The 19,666-nt window shown below is 43.4% G+C and overlaps 1 protein-coding gene across 1 annotated transcript in view; it reads left to right on the top strand.

Moving 5' to 3' along the window:
- Positions 1–19,666, top strand: part of MAGI1 (membrane associated guanylate kinase, WW and PDZ domain containing 1) — a 332,032-nt gene that overhangs the window by 261,654 nt on the left and 50,712 nt on the right. The window contains exons 6-12 of the mRNA XM_062500989.1: positions 3,144–3,226; positions 6,056–6,091; positions 10,470–10,527; positions 12,800–12,909; positions 13,787–13,879; positions 16,608–16,790; positions 17,956–18,576. Coding sequence (XP_062356973.1) covers positions 3,144–3,226; positions 6,056–6,091; positions 10,470–10,527; positions 12,800–12,909; positions 13,787–13,879; positions 16,608–16,790; positions 17,956–18,576 — 1,184 coding nt within the window. The remainder of the gene's footprint in view (positions 1–3,143; positions 3,227–6,055; positions 6,092–10,469; positions 10,528–12,799; positions 12,910–13,786; positions 13,880–16,607; positions 16,791–17,955; positions 18,577–19,666) is intronic.

Raw genomic sequence — 19,666 nt, forward strand, 5'->3', positions numbered from 1 at the left:
AATTGCTTGTTTTATGAGGGTAGTTACAAAAGCAACAGACACTTATAAAATGCAGGCCAGTTGTTTTCACGGGTGGAATGAAAGCTCCTAATTGGAAGGGCTGATACTTCATTTCTGGTGCCTGTGTCTGTGCATAATGCAGCAGAAGGGATTCCTCCAGTCCTGTGCACAGGCAGCACAGCCAGGGATTGACTTTGTGTGTTGTCCCCTCATCACAGCAAAGGGGCCAAATGTGTTCATGTTCTCCAGCAGTTTGCAAAAGGTGCAGCTCAGTGCAGGGTAGGCACAGCAAGTTTGGAACACCAGGACCTCAAGCTCTGCAGTCTTTGCCTGAGAGCTGATTGCTGTCAGCAGTTTTATGACGATATTGATTTTTTTTCATGCCATAAATAATAGTCTCAAATTATACTTGTCTAAATTTATTGAGGTAGGAGTAACTTATAAAATAGGACCTGTTAGTGTAAGAGATGTCTTGCACAGAGTTCAGCTAGACATTAACACTCAATTAGCCTTTGAAACTCAAGCCCTTAGCTGCCAAGTAGAAGAGGGGTTGAGGAATCGATTTTGGATTTGATGGTCTGTTTAATGCAGTTGTGGAAACTCTACCAGGAGCCAATGCTCAGTTACTGCAGAAGAACTTCCTCTGCTAATTAGCCCTCTCTCCTGCAGAGAGTTAAGATGGATTAGGGTTGTGAGGGAGCAGTCCTGCTCCATCGCAAGGAGAAGAGACTTTTGGACAGGGCCATGGAAAGGTTCAGGAGCAGGTTTTCCCTTGGGAACACATGAGGGAAGATTGCCGGAAGAGCTGAGGAGCTGGGATGACTGAGGGCACCACAACAGCCCTTCTTCAGCTGCAAGAGGGCTGCTCTAAAAAAGGCCATTTTCCAGGGCACTCTCAATTACCTGAAGAAGCTCCAACAGTCCCTGAGCGTAAGACAAGGTCGAGAAGGCAGAATGCAAATTTTCATCAGATGAAACCAAGATGTGTCCATTACCCTGAGCACTGGCTTTCTGCCCCTCACTGTGTCCTCAGGGCGCCTCGTTATTTGATGTGCTCTCTACCCTTTGTGTCTAGGACAGCCTAATAGCCTGTTCAGCCTGCCATTTTCCTCCTTGGAGGAGGACAGATGATGAGTAGTAAATGCTGCCCAAGCAGTTGGTTGCTCCCCTTTTTGACCCACAGGGGCCCCTGCTGTCCTTCCTTACAGGTGCTTCCATCGGGGGTTCCACTGCCGCCTCCGATTTCCCCAGACCCACCCCCACGGCTGCTCTGTCTGTGTTCTCTTTGCAATGTGGGGCTGAAGCACCTCTAAATAATTTGTCAGGACAATCATGTATGTGTTGGGAAAGCACAGCCTGTACATACAGGCCAGTGTGACGTGAAGCTCTGGTAGCAGCACCTGCTCCCTCCCTGCAGTGTGGTTTGAGGATATGTTCATGTGGGGCTAGTTTTTGTGTGTGTTGGTGTGAATGCAGCACTGAATGACTGCAGTTCTGTTAATTCTAGGGACACCCTGAGCCTAGAAACCATTTGTATCAGATTAAGAAAGTGAATTAATGAGCAGTGTGGACCCATGATGGCTCAGATATCTGTTACATCTGTGGTGCTTGGGGTATCAAATCAGGGTGCTGAAGGGAGCAGCATGAGCTTCTAGCACAGAAGCAGTGCAGGTCTAGTGGGGCCAGGGCTGTGTGTCAGATAACCAATCCTGATGCAGCTGGAGCAATTTGGTTCTTGAGATATGTTTCTCTGGTGCTTTAATTGGAATTTTCATTGCACAGCATATCCCAGTCCCCTGTTATCTGTGCATGTTACAGGTCTAACACAATCCTTTCCACCTGAGAGTGTGATCTGAAAGGTGTTTAGCTAAATTTTCTGTGCCTCAGCAAACTGCACTGTTGTGAGCCTTTGGTTAGCAAGTGCAAAATTGCAAGAAATATGCGAATATTCTATTGCTCCCCTCCCACCACCCTCCTTCTTAGCTAGACTGCAGACTTGCTTGTAAATAAGGTGGCAGACCCCCTCTGCTTTATTTTTGTTAATGTGCCTGGCTTCCTGAATTTCTGCCATTCAGTTTTCTAGGTGCTGATTAATTGCTCTGAAGCACACACAAGGATTAAACACATTTGCTCATCGTGCCTTGGGAGGGCTGGGTAGTAGGATGTGTAAAACAAGGACCTTTTATTTACTCACTCAGATCCTGGCCCCTCTCCTTCCAGTACAATACAAATTTGCTGGTTGGTTGTTAGTTCCTCAGGGATCATGGCCCTCGTTACAGAGCACTCATGAGACTGTTGTGAGGCTAAAGTTCAGTCTGTAAACCTCTTTGAGACCTTGATGGAGAAGTAAATAGCATTACTACGCTATTGAAACTTAAAACTGTTAAGCAGTGTTAAAGGCTAAGCTAGATAAGCGATACCCCAGGGACTGGAGGGATATCTTAGCAGGTTGTGTCTAAGATGGCACCAGGTTGTAGAAGAGGCATTCTATTACCAGATTGTCTGCTTATGCAAATGAAATTATGGGAGAAAATAACTTCTAGAAAAATGTATTTTAAGCCTGTTTACTATGCAGCCTTCACTGCTGGGACTGGCATCATGAGGCTGCCAGGGGACTTGTGGAAAGGAAGAGTTGAAAGTAAAGCTGTTCAACTTCCATCAAAGGCTTAGACAGAACATTTTTATTTGTGTAATTATAAAGTTTTAAATCAAGATTATATTTGACTAATGCTTGGGTCAACTCTAGACATGTCAAAGGTCCTTCATAGGAACAAAGTTCCCTGCATAATTTAGTGAGGAAGGGAAATTTCTGCCTTTAGCTCAGAGACAGTTCTTGGAATTGAAGACAAGCCACCAAAGGCAAAAATTTGGAAATTAATATTATAATATTGCAGCATTCACATGCCTCTTTCCAGTCAGGAGTGCTGATTTGTATATTTTCTCTTGTTGCCTTGGTGTTTTCAGTGCCAAAGTTCTTGTGATTTGGTTGACTAGTTTGCACAACATCAAATTGTAGATCTGTTTCTCTGAATCAAAACTATGCCTTCAGGTCTGTTGAATAATAAAGAGGATATATACTTTTATGTCACAGATGCTTCAACTCTGCTTTATTAAAGGGTCATATTTCTATTTTTGGTTTCCAGCCATAACACAAAAACAACATCTTGGCTAGATCCACGGTGCCTGAACAAACATCAGAAGCCTCTAGAAGAATGTGAAGATGATGGTAAGGGACTAAAAATAGTGACATAATACTGTGTTTGGTTCATTCCTAAGTGACTTTTTTTCCTTTTCCTTCTCACTTTCTAATAACTAATATTCAGAAAAACTTTCAAAAATTTAAAAACCATTTATGAGTAAGTACAAGGAGACAATATCCATTATGTTGTAAAATCGCTGTGAATGTAAAACAGCCATTGAGGTGCCAGATCATTTAATAAAAATCAAGGAGGTGCTACAAGTGAGAGGCCTCTGTTTTTTGCAAAGGCATTTGAAAAGTCACTGATGCTGAACAAAGCTGTCTGACATGTTTGCTCCTTGGATCACTGTGTGGGAAGGAGTGACTGAGTCTCTGCATGCTCCACTGTGTTCCGCTTCAACCGCCTGCTTCACATGGATCGAGAGAGTTATGCTGTTGTTTCCTTGTTTGAGCAGAAACAACTCAATTGCTTCACTTCTCCTGTTGAATGCTGACAGTCTGCACAGTGTTGTGATTGCTGAAACGAATTCCATTTGAAAGTCTGGATTTCTGACACTGAAAATTTGCACTAAGATTTGGTATTCCTTGAGATGTTGGAAATGCAAGCCACTGTCCAATTTAGAGCAGCCAAATGCAGGACTGTTAAAGGAGGTCCCTTCCCAGCCTCCTTTAGGAGATGCTGGAAGAAAAAGCGAATTATGAAAATAACTTAAATGTTTGGGAAAACCTGTGAGGAATTTTGGTCTACTGACCAGGAAAAGTGATGGTATTGAAATAGATAATCTTGGTTAATACAGTCCTGTCATGGTAGACACTTCTTAAAAATAAGAGGGTTTCCTTCATCAGTGTTGACGCTGTCCTTGTAAAATCAGTTTTCAAAATATGATGAATGTCCTACTGGTGTCAGTCATCTTAGTAAAAATCACAATTTTATTTCATAAATGAATCAACTCAATCCCTTTTCACCGTTAGATTCAACTCTGACCCCCAGAACTGCTGTTAACTGTTTTTACACATTTTTCAACCTCTCCTATATTTCACTTGTGAGATTTTGCAGGGTGTGAGAATTTACCTCTGCAGTCTAGGCTGCTGTGATGAAACAGGTCACCAACTTCCAAGTGCACAGTGCAGGATACCCTCAAACCACAGGGATTTGCCAGGCAAGGAGCAGCCAGTACCAGAAGGCTACAGAGGGTGACTGAGCTCCTCTGTTACAATTCTAAGTCTCCTTGCAGTAGGGAAAGTCTTTCTCTTGTCCTCTTAGCAATTATAAAGCAAACATTGGAATAAATTGTTTAATTTGGAATAGAAACATACAGCTGGTATTATTGTATTTCATTGAGTTCATAATTTTGGAGAGCAGTGGCATCTTTGTTTATCAACTGCTTAAAATCAGCTAATTTCATCTTCCCACACACCCCTTCACTTCATTCACCAAGTTGCTCATTAATGGATATTTTTAACATTCATTAGTTAAACCAGTTGCTTCATAGTTACAGTAGTGCTCTGCACTGCTTTGCTTGGCTGCTCTAATCTTGATTAGGACATAAGAATGATTATGTTTCAAAAAACAAATTGGAGAGAAGGTTAGTTTTGCTTCATCATGGAAGCTGGATGTCTTTTGGTATGGGTCGCTGTTGTGTGTCATTCCATAAAAGTCAGTGGGATGACTCCTCTGTTTTGTTTGGTGTGTGTGTGTGTGTGTGTGTGAGTTGCCAGGCTCATCCCACCCTCTTTATGGATTTTATAGATATTAGATATTGTTTCAGATTTGTTTGGGTGCAGTTGCCTTGTGCTTTTGCTTGATCAGGATATGTGTCCCTAAGAAAGTTTTTGCTTGTCTCCTGTTGTTTAGACTGTCATAGGAAATTGCAATTTGTATTTCACACTAATGGTCCCAAACAGCTACTTTGATAGAATATTTTGCAAAGAGGTCACGGAAGCTTTTTTAGGTGTCTAGGTGCTGCAACCCTACATGTTCTAGTTGCTTCTGTCATTCATTTATGTGGCTTAAACTTCGCTGGGTCCCTTTGCTATTGGGTCCAAGATTGTTTTTACCATCTTTGTTCTGGTTTTGTCACCATCTTTCATTTTCAGACTACATTATTATTATTTATAGGCCAAGCAATACTTTAATCATCTGTGTCACTGTTAACTTATGAATATGGAGCAGATAATGATAAATGGAGCAACAGCGAATATTGATGGCTTTGTGTCTTTGAAAAATTATGTGATCTTTGTCCCAGGTGCCCTGCTAAAACTGGTGCATTCCTGTCTGTGCCTCACCAGTGCATCTGGACTGTGGGTCTGTGCCCTCAGTTAAACAAGGCACTTCACTTCATGCCTATCTTAAATCATCTGAGCAGGACAGTGAAGTCTGTTGGACCTTGCGTGCACATAAATTTAGGTGCTTTCTTGAAAACCTTGCTACATTAGTCCTTATTTAGGTGCAAGGTTTTCCTCTCAGATTTCTTCATTAGTATCCAGGTCTGGCCTTCTGATAAATCTATGTGTCTGTGGAACAGATTGCGAAGGTCAGACCAAACAGATCTGAGGGAAAAGCCTCACTACAGTGAGAAAATCACAATTTCATGACTTTGCCATATCAAACCATGACATGGAAGTAGTCCATTGATGCATATGTTTTGAGAGTGCAAGAACCAGTTCTTTCATTATCTGCATCAAATCCATCAATATTCTGATCACTGGAGTGTGATAAATGGAAAGCTTGGGCTTGGTGTGTAGAAATTAGTGCTGGTTCTGCTATTTGCTGTAGGGAATTTCTTGCTTGGGGCTGGTATCTGAAATTTTCTTTTAATTTTTTCTGTCTCATTTACTGCTCTTCCCTTGGAGAAGAAGGGGTGCACACGGAGGAACTGGACAGTGAACTAGGTAAATCATCCATCTCTCACTTTAATATTTGACTTCAACTGCACTGTTTTGAGCCTTTAATTACTTACTTTCTCATTTGAACATTTGTATCATTTTGCATCTTTCAGGTTGTTTTGTTTTTTTTTTTTAATTTCAAGAAGAGCAATTTATCAGCAAAACATACCTAGTACACAGAGCATTTCTCTTCCCCTAGCTTCAGATCTGCAGTGTTTTTCTTACTGATTCAGAGTTTGAAGAAAGCTAGAGAGATCCAGTCTTGAAAAGTTGTTTCAAAGCCACTTCCGTCTGGACTCTGCGGAAACTGGGGTCTTTTCCTTTTACATCTCTGGCTCCAGGAAAAAGCTTATAGAAGCCAAAGATTAAATGAAGTAGCTCATGATGATTTTTCACTGGGGCCCAAGACATTTCCCAGACAATAGAAGCTACGTGGGATTCAGAAAGTTAAAATATTACATCAGATGCTTCAGCTGAGCTTGTGAATGAAACAACTTAAAATTTTCCCTCAGTCAGTGATTTTATAAACAGATGATTTTCAGTGATGTGGTACACTTTTATTTTCTGCATCTCTTTGTGAAGGATGCTGTCTTGATATCTAATCTCAGCAGTGCTCATTGTGTTTATACTGATGGCAGAGGTAGTTGTTATTTCTGTTCAGCTATGCTCTAGTGCACTCACAGAGCTGAAAGGATAAGAGGTTGCATAGAATTTTATTTCCACTAGGACTATTATTGCTTTTAAAAAGGACTGTAGTTAGAGTTCATAGTTCTGCATACTGGAGGAATTGTATTACCAGGGAATTAAGTTCTGGTTTCTGTAATGACTTGCAAGTAAGTGTATTCTGCTCACTGCTTCTTTGTGATGGATATGGCATCAGCAGCCAGCAGTGGACTTGGAACACAGCTCCACAAATGGTTCTTCTAAATAATACGCCCGGAATTATATGCCCAAGTTCTTATAGAGCAAGAATTTGAATGAAATGACAATTTAAAGAGGAATGCAATCTCTTTAGTGGTTCATGAGTGTTATGTGCAGCTCATACAAATGATCATCGGCAGACCAAGTAGCATCAGAAGTAGGTGGATGCACATCAACAATCTGCAAAGGGTTCTCACAAAGGTCTTAACAACCAGTGGCTTAAAATGAGAGGGAGGTTTTAAAAAAGCAAAGTTAGAGGCAATATTAAACAGAAATTACCCTTCTTTCAGTCTGCTGTCAGGAACTAGTGCAAGAGCAGAACCGAAAAGGTAGATGCAGGAAAACTCATTAATTGATAAGCCTGACCCCAGATCTACAGGCACTTATGTACACAAGCGTTCTGCTTGAACATCACGAGATTTTCCCTTTGTTTCAATGCAGATAACTTTTATTGAGCTACACCATTGAGATATGCAAATGTTGCATTGTAAAGAAAGACATTTTCAAATTGCTCACTTGGTTACTGCAACATTAGGGAGGGGGTATGAAAACTTAGTATAGTTATAGTAACTCAGGATAGTAAAAACTGGTTGACAGACTTGAGGCATTTTCACAACTTCTTGTTTTCCAAAGAGCTGTGGAGTAATAGGTCACTGTATTTTAACAGGAGGTTGTTCTTCAGACACAAAAATTTAACCTGTAAAGCAGAATTTGACATGGCTTGGACGAGTCCTGGCTTCACAGGGAGCAGTAAGAGCTGAGTGTGCTGAGTTCCTCTCCAGCTCCTTCACAGCAGTGCATGGCTGCAGCTGAAATACCTGGTGGCTAGAGAATTAATTTTTTAGGAATCCATCCAGCCCCTGTGTATGCAGGGCAGGATACTAGAGCATCTCAGTAGGATTCCATGTACTTATCCCAGGCTTAAAATTGTGACATTAGGTATTTGTCCATTGAATTTACCCACCTGCTGATAAATGCTCTGGGGCTGCATTGGTGTTGCGTGGATGTACTAAAATAAAAACCATGTGGCTCACTCAGGCTCCTAATGATGCAAAATGTTTTTTGAAATCTCATCTTTGTGGTAAAATCTAATGCTCTGGGTCATCTTCAGTTTGGCAGGAGAGATAGAGGAAGGAGATTAATAATTTAAAGCAGCTAAGAAGATAGACTGCAACATGGCTATGGAGAATATTGCCTTTTACTTTAGGGAACTTCTGGAAGCTTGTAGGAGTCGAAAAGTGCATCTACATAATCAACAAGAAATGTGTGAAAAGCTGCAGTTTTGTATATTGTTATATCTGAAAACATGGTGATTTGTTCCTAAAAAAGATGCAGAGATAGTAAACTGGAAAGATTTTGGCATAGTGCCATTTTTGGGGTTAGGAAAGTGTTGGTGTTCTGATCTTTTGTGAAAATACTTCAAAAGGGGAAAAAAAAGAAATTTAATATAATAATCTTTTGTGAACAGAAGAAAACAAAAACTATTTTCCTTAAATTTTAAAAATAAAGAAGAACTTAATAGTCCAAAACAGACAAAATATATTTAGTATGAAAAGTGTTAGAACTCATTTGAAGGCATCTGTGCATCACTTCTCCTTTCCCTCATTGACTTTTTATTTTTCTTTCACCCCAGCTTGATCTCTTTACCATTCTACTTTCACCACAGTGCAACAAACTAAATGGCTGCAACAGCTTGTGATTTTCCCAACTGCATGCCAGGTCTTAATTGAATCACACTGAAACTCTTGGAGCCAGTCCCATGGTGTTCTCACCTTCTGGGACTCCTCTGCAAACCTGAGAGTTCCCTTTGTGAAAAAGGCTTTCAAGATTGGCCTCTAGCTTTCTGACTTTGACTCAGATAAACTTGCAGGGTGTAAAGGAATATCTAATTCTGAAGTGTTTGTTCTGCTGATAAAAACATGGAGTTTTTTTCGTGCCCAGAAGTTAGCATTGGCTTGCATTTAATGGCTTATGTCTCAAGGAATCCAAAGATGTTAAATACAATGAGGATAAAATAATGATAAGAATGGAAAACCTACCCTTTATCTGAAAATAGGCGACATGTGGAGCAAAACCCATGAAAATTGATTTCATCTGATCTCCAGCCAATTCTGAACACAAACATAAACTTTGAGTAATTAGTCCATGTGTGTTTGTATAGATTCTGTTCCTCTCCAGTCTTGAGATATTTCTATCCTTATGGCAACATTATTCTAATTAATGGGCCATTGTTGATTGCATTGGCTCAACAATTGATGCCATTAATGGAAATAAATCTCTGCATTTGGTAATGAGCAAACATAGATTGCTGTTAGTGTTGACAAATTTCATGTTAAATTTTGACAAATTATTTTGCATGGGGTATTTGAACTTGTGTTATCCAACAATATTGGGGTTTTATCCTATATTTAAATGAATGTGCAGAGTTGGTGGGACCACATGTGCACAGTCCATAGTGTGGTGGAGCCTTTTTCTGAGTTATTTCACAGTATTACACAAACGCACCACTCTGCATTGGTAATAGGATGATTATTTTGTTACCCCCAGCCAATGGGAACATTGTGTTTAAATGGGTGGCACAAGGATCAGGCCCTTAAGTAACACATACATCTTTAATAACCCTCAGTTGGATGCTGAAGTGACTGCATTACATTCACTAATTATAGTTAAAGTACTGTCTGCAGTCTAAAAGATCAACAGGAACAAAAGCGGATCCATTTCAAAAGGTTAATTTCATCTTCAGAACTGTTTCTTGTCAATTATGGTAATGAAAGGAAGGAAATCTCTGTTCCATGTGACTATGGCAGTGTGTGTTCTTGCATGAAGCTATGTGCAGTGAAATATACCCTTGTGCCAGCCCCTCTTGGGTGGGTTCCATATGTTGGCATACATGGCAAATCCACCTTGTCCTGGTTTTGTATTGGGCTCATGGCTGAGCAATGCAAATCCTAAAGAAAGGAGTAAAAAAATCCTCTTTTCTGCACTGGTGAGCATTAATGGCTCAGCCCTGGTACAGGAGATGGAAGTGGTCTCTGTCAGTGGGCTGCAATTTCTTGCCATAGTCTCACCCACCTTCATGGGTCAGTGTTAGAATGCCCTGGCCTTTCCTGCATTGATTTCCCCTGCAGTGCTCCAACCGGGGCCACTGGCCACGGTGGAGAAACCAGGGGGGTACTTGAGGCAGTCCCAGACAAGAAATTTATTGAGCATTTGCTCATTTAATGCAAAAAACAAATCAAAAATTGACCGGTGTGGGCGTCTTCCCAGCGATGTGCTGACCCAGCATAGGGCACTGGCTGGGATGTTGGTGCTGTGCCAGCCCTTCAAAAGGGGCTGTGATCCTTCTGAAAAGTGTCCAAAGCAAGGTCCGATCTACTGATGAGTTTTGCACGTTGGGGAGGAGCAGCTTCCTGTCAGAAAAAAACTGTCTTGGAGGCTTCAGTAATGTTTTTTCTATTTCCAGAGTTGCCTGCTGGTTGGGAGAAAATTGAGGATCCTGTATATGGTGTCTACTATGTAGAGTAAGTGCTGCTCCCTGTCCTGGTGTGGCTGTCAGGGGGAGGAGGCTTTCCCTTGCACTCCACTCTGTGCTGTGCTGGTATCATCTCAGACCAAGAAGGAGGAGAAGACCTTGGCCCATTACAGGCTGGGGGATGTTACAGGAGAGGGCAGCCCTATCTGGCCATTCCCCACCCAGCCCACAGTGGGAGTGGGCTCAGGGCACACAGGAGTGCCCTGGGAGGGAGTTGAGCTCAAGGAAGACAGGAGCAATCCAGGGTTGGGGTGTGCAGGTGCTCCAGCACCTCACAAAATACTTCTATGCAGAGAACATTAACGAGTGTGCAATTAACTGAGTTTGATTTCCTTTGTGCGCTGCTGTGGTCATGAAATGAGTGTGCCAAAGCAATCCACCTGCCAGTTGAGTCAGAAGACACCCAAAAGGAGGAATGGAGAGGATGGTGTGACCAAACATCCATGGCAGAGGCTCTTCCATCAGGCTGTGTGGCTGTGAATAGAATTACAGGTTAAATGGGACTCTGTGGAATTAGAGCAGATTCTCCTTTATGGACATGTCAGATTGCTCCTTTGGGAAACCAGAGATCGGAGTTTTGTTTCATCACTGACCCCATAAAATGAATTTTTAATTATGTGTATACTCCTGTCTAGTAGGATGGCTTATGATAGCCCTCAGAATAGACAGGGAATACAGTTTCTGTCTGCTTTGGCTCATTTCTGACCCTACCATCTGTGCCTAGGGAAACAAGGTTAGCAAACTGTGTAATTAAGGCTTGACATTTATTTACCAAAGACATCAAGAATATTTTTCAGCTATTAAATGCCATGCCAAGAGATCTTAACAGGATATTGTCCTGTCACTTACGTACATATGCCCATTAGTTTTGTGGCACTCCTTACTGATCAAATTAAATAAAAACCTAACTGCAGTAAGACATAATTTTATTTTATTTGCTCTATCTGAGCTACCAGGATGGTTATAATTTTAGCATTTGTCTCTGTCCCTTTAAATCAGGCACTCTGTTATTATGTAATAGTTTTTATTGAGAGACAATTGTATCATGAAAAAGTTTATGTCATTTTTAAAGTAGTTATCATTTTTCCTTGGCTCTCCAAAGATATCTTGAAATGGGAAATCTTTTTCAGTGAGTGATTTAGAACTCACTTTTAGTGAGTTAGAACTCAGTAACTCATTTTTTATTTAGTAAGTTAAATATTTTTCTAGTGATTTAATATTGATCTTTAGCAGAAGAAATTCTGAACATAAATCCCTGGAGTGCTTCTGTCACAATTACTTGAAAAGGTGGTTGGTTTTCATGTGGGTTTTTTTATGAAGGCATACTGGATAGGAGACAGTATAATAGCAAGTTCTGAATGGTAAGCTTTGCTTTGCATATAAAGTTAGGCTTTAAGGTAATATATTTTTCTGAGGTCTACCTTTTCCTCTGCTGTAGCAAAACCACTACTGAAAATGGCTCTTGAGCAGTTGATGAGCCATTCAGGGAGTCCAAGTCCTGCCACCCCAGCATCTGTGGCTGCTGTTTTCATCACTTGGTTTAATAAGGTGGTTAATCCTCTGCTGAGTGTATGCCTTGTCTGCCATGATGGGACTGGGCTGATTTTTTTCTTTTCCTGGAACTGGTACAAAATACTGGCTCTCAACATCTCATAGTGCTCAAAAGCTGCCTAAGGAAAGCAGCTGAAGTTTCACTAAATGCTCTTTTCCACTGGGAGTATTTGCTGGTGGCAGATTCTGGATAGATTTTGATCCATTTGGAGCCCAGCTCATAGCTTGCATCCCTGCAGATATTTTTAAGACAACCTGTGTGCATTGATCAGATTGCTGACAGATGTTGGGGTTTGGTTTGTTTAGTTTTATTTTGTTTTGCTATGTTTTTATCTTGGGTGAGCCAGGAAATGACTGCACCTCTGGGAATCTGATTAAAGCAGGGATGATACAGGCCTGTCTTTTAAAATGCAATCAGACAGTATGCCTTTCCTGCTTTAATCTCATTTTTCACAGATAGATCACTACTTTAATGTATTTGAAGGAATTAACCATCCCTACTCGAGACACCATGTCAATACCAGAATGTGCTTTTTTTTTCTAAATACTCTTTTTGGGACAACTGGATGAGCCTTGCTCCACACCCACTGCTGTTTGGTTTGTTTGGTATTTTACTCCTTTCCTCAGAAAGAGGAGTTTCAATGCCTGGCCCTCATCCCTGCTTGTTGCACAAAGGGTTTCCCTAATTCATTGCTCTCTTCCATCTCCAGCCACATCAACCGGAAGACACAGTATGAGAACCCAGTTCTTGAAGCCAAGAGGAAGAAGCAGCTGGAACAGCAGCAACAGCCTCCAGAAGGTTGGCACCCTCGAGGGTGTGGTGGGTGGAATATCCATGGGGGAACGTCCCCTCTGGCCATGGCAGCACCGTGCCTGTGTGTTTGTCCTTCCCTCCTCAGTGTGTAAAGGCAAAGTGATTTACACAGGAAAGGCTGTTTGTCCTTCATGAGGATGCAGAAAAGGAGGAAATCACAACTGTATCACTTAAATGTAGAAGTTTTCAATCGTGTTAAACAGGAGAGATTTTTCTTTGTGTGTCCTTTGTTTCTGGGAAGTTTCTAGACTTCCCAGAGACAGCTAAAACACATTTTCCTCTTCAGTCTGCTCCATCAAGTTTGTCACTGTAGCTGGTGTTGTTCCAGTCTGCACAGAGAGGGACTCAGGCTGTCAGAGGGGATGAGGAGTGGGCACTTACATGCACTAAATAAACCCTGCATGAGAGACTGAGGTTTGTTTTTTTTTTAAAAAGCACTTATTTAAAATTCTTTTCCTCCCTCCCAACCCCTTTTGTTCCCTTTCTTACTTTTTACATTTTTTTCTTCAAATACAGCTTCAACTTCAACTGCAGTGAGGGCCATGTGGCATTTGGGTTTGTTCTTCTGCTTAGATGCCATGAGTAGCACAGGGAATAGATTTCATTTAAATGTCAGCTCCACTTAGATGCAAATCATGTCGCAGGTTTCAGTGTGAGATAGGATGTCCCACCAGATGGAGCAGTTGACCTGGATGTAGAATCCTTCAGCACTGGTTTTTGGACATCCCATTCATTTTATTCCCTCTGTCTGTGACTCTGTTTCCTCTCTTGCCATGCCTCTCACTTCTCCTCTGCTTGACCCTCACACTCCCAGCATGTGCACACGCAGCAGCTTGTGGTGCTGTTGTGAAACCAGTAACATTTCCCTCTCTGTCCTCTCTAGAATGGACAGAGGAGTGTCCATCTCTCCCTCCAACTGCTGCTGCAAACCATGTTTCAAACAACCAAGAGGCAGTTCGGGAAGCACCAGTACAAGGTAACAGCCTTGTTAAACCAGTTGTAAAACAGCAACAAGGTTTTTTTTCCCGAGAATGAAATTCCCTCAGCCACCACAAGGGCAGTATTTCCACTACTGGTGACACACCAGGGCCTATGCCTGCTTATCTGAATTCCCAGATTTTGGGACTAGTTGTTTCAAGACTACATTTGTTGCTGAATACAAAAGGTGAATGAGATTATGTGCATCAAAAAGAGGATTGTGGCTATTCTCTGTGTAGCATTCCAAGTTTTCAAACATAGTGGACTTACTCAGAAGTTGAACTTCCATACAGGTACTTTAGGCTATTACAGCCTGATTTATTGTGTCAGTGGTTTGTGTATCCAGTCACTCATAGACCAGCTGTTTGCCTTAAATAACTCACCAGACAGGACATGAATCATTCCTGAATTTGCAGCATGAGCTGAAACATTGCCAGGTCAGGTCTCCAGCAAGGGCGGTGAGTTCCACTTGTACCTGTGGCAGTAAAGTGCTCTCTGGTTACAGGTGGCTGCAAGTAGATTTTTTTTTTTACTACATCTGAATTGCATAGCAAGTGAATGGCATTGCCCTGGTCTGCAGGAACCAGAGCCTGGGGAAGATGACAGGGGGAATTTGTCTGGAATGCATCTTCCTGACAGAGTTGGGAGCAGCTGGGAAATACTCGCATGGTCTCTGAAGGCCAGCCTGACTGGAGTGCTGCTGTCCCAGGCAGCCTTTCCTGCCTGGAAGAGCCAGGAAGTGCTCTCTGCAGCAGGTGGAAGCATATCAGCCCTTCCAAAACAGACACAGTACATTAGAGTAATCCAACCTGTTGGCAAGGAGAAAACATGGGAGGTCTGAGGATGGCACCCTGACCACCAGGCACCTGAATTTAGAGATGACATCAGAGTGCCCCAAAAATGCTGATCTCCCCCCTGGAGGCTTCTGTGAGAGCCACCTTTGCTTTTTCCACAGTCAGGCTGAAGCAAGGGCTGCCCAAGCATCCACACGTGGCAGTGCAAAGGAGCTGTCACACAGGGGTGATGTTGGGAGCCTGCTCAAAATTGTGCAGCAGTGTTAGAGCAGAGCATTAACCTGTCTCAGCACCCCTCTGAGCGACATGTCCTGATACCTGCTGATGGCTCCTCCCCTCTTTCATTCCTTCCTCTTCCTTCCTCTTCCTTCCTCAGTGCTGCTCACTCTTCTCTCCCTCCCCATTTGCTGAAGCTTTTTTCCAGCTTCCAGGCACAGAGGTTTCCATCTCTCCCCCTGATGGCAGGGACGTGGGCACAAGGAGCCCTTCCTGTGCCCCTGGCAACACTCTCACAAGCCTGGGTTTTGTAGATACATTAATTTCAAATGTGATACCCTCTTGAATGCTGTAGGTGGGATGTAGCCTGTGGTGCTGCAGTCCTGCTGCTGCTGGGCAAGCTCAGCTTGTGCCTGTGGGCAGACAGCAGCAAGCTCTGCTTGTTCTGCTTGTCCTTTGAACCAGAAATGAGCCCCGCTGCACTCTGCCTCTCAGCTGTGTTTGCTAACTGAGGCACTGGGTTGCATTCTGATAGTCAGGGCTTTTTTTGCAGACTGGGGTCTGAGCAGACCATCTGCCCGTGATGTGCAAGATTGTCATGTTCCTCTGCCACCCTTCAAAGGCAGAAAACTACAATTTCTCGCAGTGCCTCCTCATGAATAATCTTCAAATATACATTTTTTCCCCTAGTCAAAGTCTTAGGAGTCTCAAATCCCCTAGCTCTCCCCCGAGGTCTCCTTTCTGAGCAGAGGCCCACAGCAATGCTGCTGAGGTGTTTGAAAGTGTGCCAGCTCTGCTGGCTGTGATACCCACTGCTGATCCTGGAGCTGTCACCAGAGGGCTTAGTGGCACAGGCTAAGCGTTAAAAACAATTAAAAGTGCAAAGGTGTTTAGTGTTGGCACTGTGAAGTGCAGCAAGCATGATCCCTTTCCTGAGCCTGTGCAAGGATGGTTTACAAGGATGTGCTTTTGTCCGTGGAGCACCTCTTTCCCTCTTAGCTGTGCTTCCAGAGAGCATTCCCAGCCCTCCAGCACAACTGCTCTGGTCCTGGGCTGCTCTTTGATTTGTACTTCACACTGGAAGCCTTTCATCCACAACAGGCAAGGAGCAGAAAGGGAAGAGAAAAGACTTCAAACAGTGTCTGCAGAACAACATCAACGTCCTCCCCTTTTTCACCAGAGCAGGTCACAGGGTAGTAGCAATAGTGGGGGCTATGCTAAGGGGTATCACTGTCTTGTCAGAGCTCAGAACTTTTTGCTTTTTGCTTAGTGGGCTGGGAGAAAGTTAAGTGGTGAAAAACATAATGATGCTTCTTTCTGCAGAAACTCTCACTACAGATTCCTTCTGTAGGAGGCCCCCTAACCCTGCCCCATCCTTCCCAGCATGGATGTAACCACCTCGGGACAGAGATAAGGCACACATCTAAGCCAGCATTCCCAGCTTTAATGTATTCCATTCTTTAAAGCAGCATGTTTTCCCATTTGTAGCCTTGCTACAGCTAACAAAGTGCCAGGCACTGGGGTTTTGTACTGCATGCCTGGATCCAGGGAGACAGGTGGAGTGTGATGAGATGAGAGGGTGCAGGAGTGAAGTGCAGTCCTGTCCCTGCACTTTGTTTGTCCATGGACTCGTTAGGATGAGGAGGGGCAGAGGGAAAAGAGATCAAACACTGTTGCCTGCCTGCTTATAGATTTTTTTCCAAACTTCCTACACAGGAAAACCTTTTTTTACACGAAACCCTTCTGAGTTGAAAGGGAAGTTCATCCACACCAAGCTAAGGAAAAGCAGCAGGGGTTTTGGCTTCACTGTTGTTGGAGGAGATGAACCAGATGAATTCCTCCAAATCAAAAGTTTGGTGCTTGATGGTCCTGCAGCGTTGGATGGCAAAATGGAAACAGGTACTGATGCTTTATATCAAAATCATCGCTACCACCATGGTTTGTGTTTTTGCAGCTGGTTTGAAGTGCCATTCATAAAGGACTGCAGTCTTCATCTCCTTCCTGGGGAAAGGCATTCAGCTTTTCCTTTCAGCAAGTAAGGAAGTGAGATACATTGAGGAATATATTCAGAATCTTGGAAAAGGAAACTTCATGGGTTGGAATTCCATCTCAGTGTCAAAATATCCAGCTAGGACACTGCCAGCTCCTCTCCTCACACTGATCTGAGGAGAGGACCCAGCAGTTGTGAGGTTCCACATCAGGCTATGGGTTCCTGCTCCCCGCTGTGGCAATGGATGATGGATTTTTGTAGGCCTGCACCATGTGTTTGTGTCTCTGCCATGCTGCTTGTCCTTTTCCAGAGCTACTTCTCAGGAATGGGCAGAGCAGTGGGCTAATCTGCACTTCCTTGTCTGGAGGCACCAAGGGAAAATTCATTTTGCCAGAGATCAGGTCTACCACATTTTAGTGGCAAAATATGAAATATGGTTTAGTAGTGAATACAGTGGTGCTGGGTTAATGGTTGGACTCAATGATCTTAGAAGTATTTTTCCACCTTGATTCTGTGAAATTTTCTTAGGCTTTGTCTGAGGTCACAAACTCCTCAATTTCAGTTGGAGCATCACAGCACTTCCCTGTTTTGCAGCCCCAGTGTTAATAAAATGACTCATAGCTTAATTGATATCTGGATTTCAGGCTGAGGTATGAGACATGACATGTGGCACTCACTGTGTTTGAGCAGTTGGTATTTGAGAGCCTTCTGTTACAGCTCCCATGTGCTCTCAGTTTTGTTTCTATCATATGTCAACGTGTAACAGTGAGAGATGGACTTCAAAATAGCTGTGAAACGGGCCATATACCGTCATCTAAATTCATTAATTTTTTTGCGTGAGCCAATTCCATTTTCAGTTTCAAAAACATTTATGTACATAAAAGCTTTATGCCGTGAATCCACAGAGTTTTTGCTCGCCCAAGTGTCACCACTCCTTTCTCTTGTGCTGAAATGCTTCTGTTGCCTGTGAGTGGTACCTGTGGATGCTGCAGATCTGCTCTCAGGCTCTAGTCCTCGCCTTCCTGCAGCGCACAAAATGTATTTTCTTGGTCTGTCTGTCCGTGTCCGCTGCAGGGGACGTCATAGTCAGCGTGAACGACACCTGTGTGCTGGGGCACACTCACGCCCAAGTGGTGAAAATCTTCCAGTCCATCCCCATCGGTGCCAGCGTGGACCTCGAACTGTGCCGGGGCTACCCCCTGCCCTTTGACCCCGACGACCCCAACACCAGCCTGGTCACGTCCGTGGCAATTTTGGACAAAGAGCCCATCATTGTGAACGGTCAGGAGAACTACGACTCCCCGGCCAGCCACAGCAGTAAAACAGGGAAAGTAAATGGCACAAAGGAGGCGAGGCCCAGCAGCCCGGCTGAGGTCTCCTCCAATGGACCCCATGGCTACCCCAACGACACGGTGTCTTTGGCATCCTCCATAGCAACACAGCCTGAACTCATAACTGTGCACATCGTGAAAGGGCCCATGGGCTTTGGGTTTACTATAGCAGACAGTCCCGGTGGGGGCGGCCAAAGAGTGAAACAAATCGTGGACAGCCCACGGTGCCGCGGGCTGAAGGAGGGAGACCTCATAGTCGAGGTCAACAAGAAGAATGTGCAGAGCCTCACTCACAACCAGGTGGTGGATATGCTGATTGAATGTCCTAAGGGAAGCGAGGTCACGTTGCTGGTGCAGAGAGGAGGTAAGTCTTCAAAACTGCTTTCAAACACCTCTTCTTGAAATTAAAAGAAGTTAAAAATGCATGTCACGAAAGATCTGCTCTGCTAAGCTTCTCTCTAGAAATGTTTGGTTTTTTTTTTTTGCCTGAGGTGTAGGAACTGCCCCAAGTTGGCAGTTGTCAGGTCACATAGATGGTTAATATTATTTATTGTGTGTTGCTGCATTGTGGAGGATGCTCAGGTTCCCATGTGCACACAAAGCTGGTAAGGGGCAGGAGGGTGGTGTGCTTACACCTTTGCTTACGTAACAAACCCTGGTCTCATGCTCAGAAAATACAAGTGTTTTAAATAGAACATGGACATTCCTTGAGCTATTGTGAGGTATGGAAAAGGCTGGTAGTATGTTCTGTAATTTCCAGTGTTCAAAATCAGATGCTTAATGACTCTTCATTGGGGAAGGATTATACCTGGGATACATTTGGGAGCATAGAAGAAAATTTAAATTTCTGCAAGTTGTAAGCAATTGCCATGTGACTTCTGCACATTTGTTTGCTGTGCCACTGGGAGCTGAGTTCATTTTTTGGTAGCATTGCTGAGGCCACCAGCATGTACAAAACCCATCCCACAGGCAGCCCATATGGAGCTTGGTTGGCAAGTAGCCTGTTAATGGTCAGTCCATGCACAGGAACTCTTTACCTGCACATTGGAAGTGTAAAGTAAGCTGAGGCAGCACCCCTTTAGCCTGTGGATTGAGATTACTGGGATAGAATCAAGCTCACAGGCAAAGTCCAGATCAGCTGTTGAGGACAAAATCAAGAGCAGGGGTCAGCTCTCCCTCTCTCTCTCAAAGCCAGGCTTTGGCAGTGGGGCTCTCAGAGGGACCAAGGCCTGTCCCCACGGTGCTCCCTGTCCCATGCAGGTTTTTATGGACAACACACACATGGATGGATGTGGATGACAGCAATGACCTCGCTGCAGAGGCCGAGTTAAATGGACAAGTAGGTGCTGAACACAGCCCCCAGCCAGCCCTGCTGGGGAGTGTGTGCTATAAAAGTACTTTCCTGCTGGCTTTTCTAAAGTGTTTTCATTGTAGTAAACACCAAAAGCCAGTCC

The sequence above is a fragment of the Cinclus cinclus genome, chromosome 12 (assembly GCF_963662255.1).
Source record: "Cinclus cinclus chromosome 12, bCinCin1.1, whole genome shotgun sequence".
NCBI classification, from domain to species: domain Eukaryota; kingdom Metazoa; phylum Chordata; class Aves; order Passeriformes; family Cinclidae; genus Cinclus; species Cinclus cinclus.